At 39.2% G+C, this 8,343-nt stretch overlaps 1 protein-coding gene across 1 annotated transcript; it reads left to right on the top strand.

Annotated features, from left to right (window-relative positions):
• Nucleotides 1–2,008: 2,008 nt before the first annotated feature.
• Nucleotides 2,009–7,730, top strand: OCIAD2 (OCIA domain containing 2; the record flags this gene model as incomplete). Its single annotated transcript, XM_009572423.1, is given in 7 exon segments — nucleotides 2,009–2,082; nucleotides 2,084–2,100; nucleotides 2,964–3,017; nucleotides 5,225–5,272; nucleotides 6,279–6,307; nucleotides 6,309–6,385; nucleotides 7,649–7,730. Coding segments are annotated over 7 exon segments (381 nt in total), but the record flags the coding sequence as incomplete, so codon positions are not given.
• Between the last annotated feature and the right edge of the window lie 613 nt (nucleotides 7,731–8,343).

Raw genomic sequence — 8,343 nt, forward strand, 5'->3', positions numbered from 1 at the left:
GGTGGGCTGATCTACAAAGGAAGGTGACCTGGGAGCCACGAGTGACAGTAAGGCGGGCAGGGGTTGTGACCTCAGGGACAAGGAGCACAGTCCCACAGTATCCCAAAAAGAGGAGCCGAGCAGATCCAGTGATGTTAACTGGGGTCAGCCAACAGTTGGTCCGGTGATTGCCAGGCAAGTCCATAGGAATAAGGCAAGTCTGATGGTAGGCCAGGACATCAAATTAGGAAGGCAAGATAGGGATCATCATGGTAAAAGGCCAGGTATAGGCATACCTACAATACAGTTAAGGCGAGGGCCTGAGCATAAATGCAGCTCCTGAGCTAAGGGGCAGAGGCCCTCGGCAAAGCTTCTTGCAGCTCTTTCTCCCAGCTTTGCTGTTTTCACAGCAGTCTAATTCAGTGTTATACAACTGTGCCATATTAGAGCTGACTTTGAGCCCAAGCAACTAAACCCCTGGCAGGGTGTGTATGGGGACAGAAAGGTTGCAAAGCCTGTTGGTGCGCTTGGGGCCCTGACACTCATTTCCTTATCTTTCACTCAGCCTGTTTGGATTTTATTGTATTTGCTGTGACCTTGCTGTGAAAGCAGTTTGGAGTGGTTCTCTAGGGTCTGGAGTGGAGTCAATTCTCTGCTGTTTATCCAAAAAGCACCACCATTAACTTTAGTGGGAGCAGTGCTTGAAGAAGGACTGAGATATTAATTAGCTAAAATGTGAAATGTGTGGCTGCGGCCAATAAATGCATTTCATTATTATGGTTACAAAATCATAGATCAGTCAGGCAAAAAATGAGGTAGAATCCTGTAATAGACTAATGTGCTTTTTCCCAAGGCACTGCTTGTTCTATGAAGTCTGGTTTTGCTTTCAAGAATAGGTATGTTTGTAGAGGTTGTGGTTTTACAGAAATGTTAAAATTTCAACTAATTTTAACTTAATGACGACTCCTTGTTTTCCCCAGCTTTTATTGCTGAGCACAACATCATATGGTATGGGATATCCTTTGGGTCAGTTGGGATCAGCTGTCCCAGCTGTATCCCCTCCCAACTTCTCATGCACACCCCAACCCCTACTCACTTGCTGGGCAACCTGAGAAATAGGAAAGGCCTTGATGCTGTGCAAGCACTGCTCAGCAGTAACTAAAACATCCCTGTGTTATCAACACTGGTTTGGTCACAAATCCAAAGCACAGCAACATATGGGATACTAAAAATAATCCCCAGCCAAAACCAGTATACTCGTATATTTTAGTTGTCCAATAATGATACTACAAGTGCTAACACTGATAACTAAGTCATCTCTTAAAGAAAGAAAAATAATGTACTTATATCCACATGCCAATACCCTGGATAGTAGAATGCGAGAGAGAACACTGTCACTTTTTTCTCACAATCAAAATAGAAAAAAAAGAGCTACCATTAGCTTAAAAGAAGCCTGTCGGCAAGATAATTATTATGAAGGTGAAGCCAGTATGGTTGAGTTCAGTTAATGCCATGAATATATTTAAACTGCTCAGAGGGAAAGTTAGGCTAGTTAGGGGAATCTGACAGTTTATGTTGACCCTCTTCTGAATACTTGCAAAATCTACTCTTACTGAACTTTAATTGACTTCTGTATGGGACAGAACTTCATTTTTAGAAACAACCACTCTGCCTTTATTTCCTGTAATTTCTTTCCCAGAAAGCTGACGTAGCTCCTAAGAATGAAATGGCTAACAGAACTAAAGCAATATGCTTCTAGGGTAAGCAGCAGCTGAGCTATTCTAGGAAAGTACAGACCAACAGGATGAGTGGTTTTAACTTTAAAACCTATGTAGTACTTTCTTTTTCTGTACTGGGATATCACGTATTTCATCACACTGCTAACAACAGAACAAGAAGTTTTTCTTGTTTCGTTGGTTTTTGCATTGTATTTTATTTGTTTTTTAAATAATTTGTCTTCTTTAATTGATTTTTTGTTTTCTTCCTGTGAGATTAAATTCAATAAGCTAACCCAGGTTTATCCTTTCAGCCATTGTTCTATTGTCCCATCTCAGAAATTCACAATGCTGGAGAAATTGCAAGGATCCGTGAAGAATGCAAAAAGCAGTTTCTGGTACAGAGGTGAGTGATCCAAACTTGTTCTTATCGCACTGAGAATGACTTCTTGATGTAGTTACGCAAAACTGGCTGCAAAATGCCATGCCATTTATTGTAATACATTGAGTTTTGTTGGAATATTATTGTGGGTTAACTGTCACCTTATTTTAAGTTGAGCAATATGTTATTATAGGGTTAATTGAATTATTTGCACAATCATTGTAGGTAAAGGTGGTTGAATTAAGCTCTTGTTTAATATGAACTTACTTTAACAATCATGGAGTTCGTTGTATTCTTGAAGTCCATTATTGAAACAACCTTAGGAATGTTTTACTTTATTACATACTTATTCTTGCCTTTGAATGAAAGACGGGCATGGCTATGTGTGTTTGGTTTGTGAAACTCTTTAGGTATTAGGACATCAAAAAGATTAGTTACTCAGTGTTTTAGTGCCTTTTAAGTCCACCATGTCAGTTTGTATCTAAATTATACATATTCTGAAAGAAGATTGAAAAGGGTTTCAGCATTTAATCGGAGCTGCTGTCACTACTAGTGTTGCAGTACTGAGAGGAGATACTCAGATGGTGGAAGCTATTATTTAATAAATATATATAATGCATTAGCTCCAAATGCTGCAGCATGCCTGATGTCTGGCACTGTGTGAATACATCCTTGGTTTGAAAAGATAGTAATCTGAATGAGCAGATGCAATAGGTGATTAAGACAGTACACAATGTTAATGTTTAGATGATGAGTAGTGTGTTTAACATTATAAACATATAAAACATTTAACATACAAAACATTTAACATATAAGAGAATAATGTATTTAACAAATAGGTAAGAAGTTTTGGCTGATACCAGATACACTCCATTTTATTTTTACAGCTCTTCCTTTGTCTCTTGGGAGCATGCTTGTCACCCAGGGGCTAGTCTCAAAAGGTAAATATAACAAACACATGGTGGTCCTAAGTTATGAAGTTGGGACTCTGGAATTACTACTGAAATGCACATTTCCCTAAGGCCTGCTATTTTCAAGATCAACATTCCTCTCACTCATCACCATCATTGTTATAGTGATTTGATCATTATGTATGCATTGCACAGTCGTTCTTTTGAAAGAACATGAACTGAAAAGAGAATTCACAAATTCAAAGACTGGTGGCTATATTCTGTCACCATCATCACATGTATTTGAGTAGAGTCTTCACTGGGGCTGCTTGTAGGGCAAAGCATCGTACAACCTGAGCAGGGGCATCAGATTCAGGTACTGTATCTCTAACTGTTGGTTTATTTGAAAAATGCTGGCAGTGTTTTTACAGTGACCATGTATCAATATGAATACAGCTTTGGTGCAAAGGGACAAGGAGTACTGCCAAACTGAGGAGACAGAGAGCTTTTCATAGAGATAGCTTGCGATCTGCAGGCTAACACAAAAGAGAATTGTATTCCATTTATGTGGTGGATGAGCCTGGTTCTACACATTGCACCTTGAGTTTCCCTTCTGGGCATCTTGACTAAAGTAAGGTTGGGGTTAGCGTTTTGGGTAAAGAGTGAAGGGCATCCATCCTGAAGACTGCTAAGATGGGTGTATCCTACAGGAGCAAGTAAGACAGTCCTTCAGCGTGCATCAGCAGCCATTTACAGCAAGGGCAGGTAGGAGAAGAGAAAAATCACAGGGCCTGAAGCAAGAAGCAGAAAAGAATTCAGGGGCTATAAGGGATGGGTGGTGGGAGACAGCAAATGGAGGACGTGGAAATGGCTCAGCCTTTTCTCACTGTGTGTGGTTGCAAGCCCCTTATTTTGATCCAGCCACTACTACCATGTTTCTTCCTCGTCACATTCTTTTTTTTTACTAAGATGATCAAGAGGACTAGAGTAGAAAACCTAGAAGCTGTGCTATACCATAAGAGGCTGATGTGGGTTCCCTGTTGCACCCTTGACCTATAAGCTTGTGGGAGACGGGGAGGGAAGGAGCAAGGGAGTGTGTGTGAGGGAAGGCAAAGGTTTACATATTTGAAAAGGGGTGAGCAATGATAGGAAGGGCACTGGGGTTGTCTCCGTAGCTAACATGCCACCCTCTGGCACAGGTACTCTTAGTTTCTCTCCATTGTACTTGCACATTTCTTATCAGCTGTGAAATCACAAATGCCCATATTAAATAATCATTACTGTGTGTCAACAGTCGGAAGAGGGGGGGCTGTTTAGAAACAAAAAAATTGTGTTCCTCCCTCCCCTGAAAGACCCAATTTAAAATTGCATAGATGCCTGTGGGCGAAGGCCCTTGCACTTAGCATAGACTGAATGCTCCTCTGTCTAAACACTCCCCTCTGATGACTGCATGCAGTACACTGACTCTAGAAGAAGCTGGAGCTTCTGAGCCTCATTAATACGGTCTGAATGCGTGTAACAGTGCAAACAGTGTTCACTTCCCTTTGCCGTAGCAACCTTGCTATGTAGAGCCCTTCTCCACAATATGGCACTCCTCTGCCAGACACAGACACTTGCAGAGGCATAATGGTTCCACCTCCTGGTGTTAACTGCGGGTACGTGGATTTTGGTAGGTTTTCGGTTTGCATGTTCAGCACACTTTATATTCCTCATAAAGGCCGAAATGTATGATCTCTCCTCTCCAGAGGAGGAGGCTAGGTATCTGTGGTACAGTTTAACACGAGTTTAATCAATAGCCACAGAAAACTACTGAAGAACAGTTTGGGCCTGCTTCTTGCAGCTCAAGGAGCTGGACCCTGAGTAAGACATTTCAGTTCGCTATTGTATTTGCAAGACTGGTTTGTGCTGAAACATAAGCCACCTTCTCCTCCTCCTGCAGTGCTGCAGGTGTCACCAGTGGCAGCCATACTGCTTTCGTGTAGATTTACACTCCGAACCCCTGCCTGAAGTTAATCCTGCAAAGCCCAGATTTTTTTCCTCCTATGACCCTAGGACTGCACCAAAACAGATGCACTAAGAACTAGTAGAATGGAAAGTGCCCTGATGTTCCTAAATCTGAGTTAGTGGACTTACAAGATTTTTGTACAGTCTTCACCTTCAGAAATGCAAAAGCTTGTAGGAAAAATACTGTCTTTGGTTTTGAGTGCTGGTGAGTTTTTCAAATGAGTAAGTTTTCTGACTATTCTCTTTTATTGTAGGCATTTTCTCAGCAAGCCCAAGATTTGGTGCATTACCTAAGATGGCAAGTAAGTTGTACCCAATTCTAAAAAGAAAAGAAAGGTTATTTACAGGCAGTCTGCAAACCTTAGATGCATCTCTCTGAATCTCCTTTCAAACTCTTCCTTTTTTGGAATTTATGAGATGTTACCGCAGTGCTTTAGGAAATCAGAATTCTGCTGTGTTTAAAAATAAATGTTTGCAATAAGGTTCGTTTAATGTAGATGTTTTCAGTAGCAGCTTATATTTACTTAATATATCCTCACAAACTGGTAAAAACTCCGATTTCACCTTTGTTTTATAGATAATGTTAGCCTCATTGATCAGCCACGCTTAGCAGATCACACAGCTTATGGTATCAAGAGGCCATCACAGTATATGTAAAATAGTATGTTCCTTTTCGTATGTTCATTTGATTTATCTTAACTGTGTAGTTCATGACCGCGTTGATAAAGAAAACAAATAAAAGCACAGAAACTGTACAGTAAGTGGCTCTTAAATGGCAAGAAATTAAGTTGATTCCCTCTTCAGCAGAAGTTCAACAGAAAATTGAGGATGTTGAAGTAATATTTTTATCCTGACCCTGTGATAAGTGAAAGCCCCAGTGTGATAGTATGGCAGGCTGATGTTCTGGCTTCTTAGAAGCCCTGAGATAAGTGTTAAAATTGCGATCATCAGAAATACCACGGTGTGCATACCAGGGCAAGAGAAATTAGTGCTGACACTGTGACTTAATTTCATTCTGGGCTTTCTCTATAATCTCTTCCTCTGAGTCTGAAGTCTTGCAATTCCAGGTGAATATGTATCCTTTTCCTGTCTGCATTGTTTTGGACCAGTTGCTATGTCTCGCGATAGGTAGCTGGTTTTCAATAGTTATTGAAATCATCCCTGTAAACCCTGTATAACTTCACATGTGTTTGCAATGTGTTTTGAGAAGACATGCTAGATACATTAAAATGTGATTAAAATGGAGCCAATTGCAGACTCTTGGTTTACGCTCTTGTGTTAACAATGTTTTGTTATCTGTCTTTATAGCTGCTAGCGTCTTAGGTTTTGCCATTGGAAAAAATGTCATACATAGGAGAATGCCAAAAAAAGTTCCAGAAAATTGGTATTGTACTATTTGGTCCACAATAAAAAAGGCTTGTGCTTATTTAAATCATTAATCCTAGATCAAAATAGTCTTTACAATAGTAAAAATAATATGCAGCAAAAGTATGAATTTAAATTTTGTGATCAAATCATGAGGTACTACTCTTATATTATTAGGCTATATATGTCAGTATTAGAAACTACTAAAGATTCTTCAGAAAATGCAAATTAAACTCAGTGTAATAGCTGTTATTAGGAAATCCATTATTTAAATGAAATTATCATACTTTTAAGTGTGATGGAACAACAGTTACTAGTTCTCTTTTCATTTAGTATTGTGCCTCTAAGTGTCTCATGATCTTCTATGATATCACTCATCTCTTTGAGTCCTCCTTTATACCATACATCCGGCCAAATACACTGCAGATTTTTTTTTACACTATCCTCATATTTTAACAACAATTTCAATCTCAACCCACATTCCAACCTCCTCCTCTGTGGTTTTGCCCAATCTCATACTGGGTCATGCCAAACCATGAAGAGCACAAACTGCAAGGGTATTTTTTCCACCTTGCAACTCTGACCATATGATAGATCTCAATGGTTGCCTCCTGTCACCTGTCACCTCCATGTTTTAGTCATTGTTTTCTAAACTTCATATAAAGTACTCTTTCCCGTCAAATCACACTCTGACTTCCTTCCAGGCTCCTCCTTCAACGGCCAGTACTACTTTTCATTCCCAGTATGGCTTCTCATATGCACCTTTCAAACACAAAATGCATTTCCAAAAATCCTACCCGCAAAATTATTCTCCTCTGTCTTTCCACATCTTTCCCCCAGACCAATGTGAGCTTTTATGCCTATGAGAATGCTGACTAATAAGGGGAAGCTTCTTCATTGTTCGTATGTCTCTCCACTTCCATTGTTCCCCAGATAACAAAGCTACTTTCCTCACATGGTGTTACTCAAAGTGGCTATTTGTCACTCTTTTGTATTACACACTTTGCTCCTAACTCTGTTTGCTCATTATTGATAGGTACAATGGCAAGGACTGTCTTTTCCTGCTTAGAAAATCCTATTATATTTTGGTCATTGCTGGAAATGGTAGTTAAGACTAATAATTAATGGGGTTTTATTGGTTGAGACATTAAGATGTCATCTTTTGCAGTTTATGTCCTATAAAGCAGTTACAACAATTGGAGAACATAGGCAAGAGATTACTTCTTCAAGAACATTTGCCAGCATGCTATATGGTTGTGTTAGAAGAAATCCAGCAAAATTCTTGAATACTTTATCTGCTTTCAATATTGTAGGCATTGTCATCATACTTGCAAAAAATGTGAAGCAAAATTAGGATCAAATGAGCAAGAAGGTTCAATTCCTTCAGCATCTTAGTCCCAGGTAGGCAACCTTGAAATTTAAAATAAATTCTCATTTTATTTTCCATATTGAGTGGTATTTTTGTTTGAAACCTTTGAACAATATCGTGAAAATCATGGATTTTAATAATGGATTAAAATCTGAGCATTAGTCAAGGAAATATTCTCTATCTATGGTTTGTAATTAAATTTGTTTGTTCATTTTTACCTTATATACTTTCATGCTAATTTTAAATCCCCCATTTCTGAGGAATTTCTGCTTTAGCTGTAACAGAGTATTGTTTATTCACCTAATTGGAATTAATTTGGATGGACTACTTGTATGAAAACAAATATAACTCCTTTCAATTTCCAACTTCTTTGCTTAAGAATCAAAATAATTATGGATAATGTTGATATTTTAAAATACATTGAAATATTGAGAATCTAAAAGCAGACACAGCTGGGGGTGGGTTTGTTTGTTTATATGGTGGTGGTGTTTTTTTTTCATCCAGTACTGTGGCTTGGCCAGAGCCTTACTGAGGGTAGTACAAGAGTGGTGCTAGAGCAACTGCCTGCCGGGGCAGGGGAGACGCGTGGCCCGTGTGATGTTTTCACCCCAGAAAGGGGAGAGTTCCCTGTGCGAAAAA

This window comes from Fulmarus glacialis, unplaced genomic scaffold (assembly GCF_000690835.1).
Source record: "Fulmarus glacialis isolate BGI_N327 unplaced genomic scaffold, ASM69083v1 scaffold9342, whole genome shotgun sequence".
In the NCBI taxonomy this organism is placed as follows: Eukaryota; Metazoa; Chordata; class Aves; order Procellariiformes; family Procellariidae; genus Fulmarus; species Fulmarus glacialis.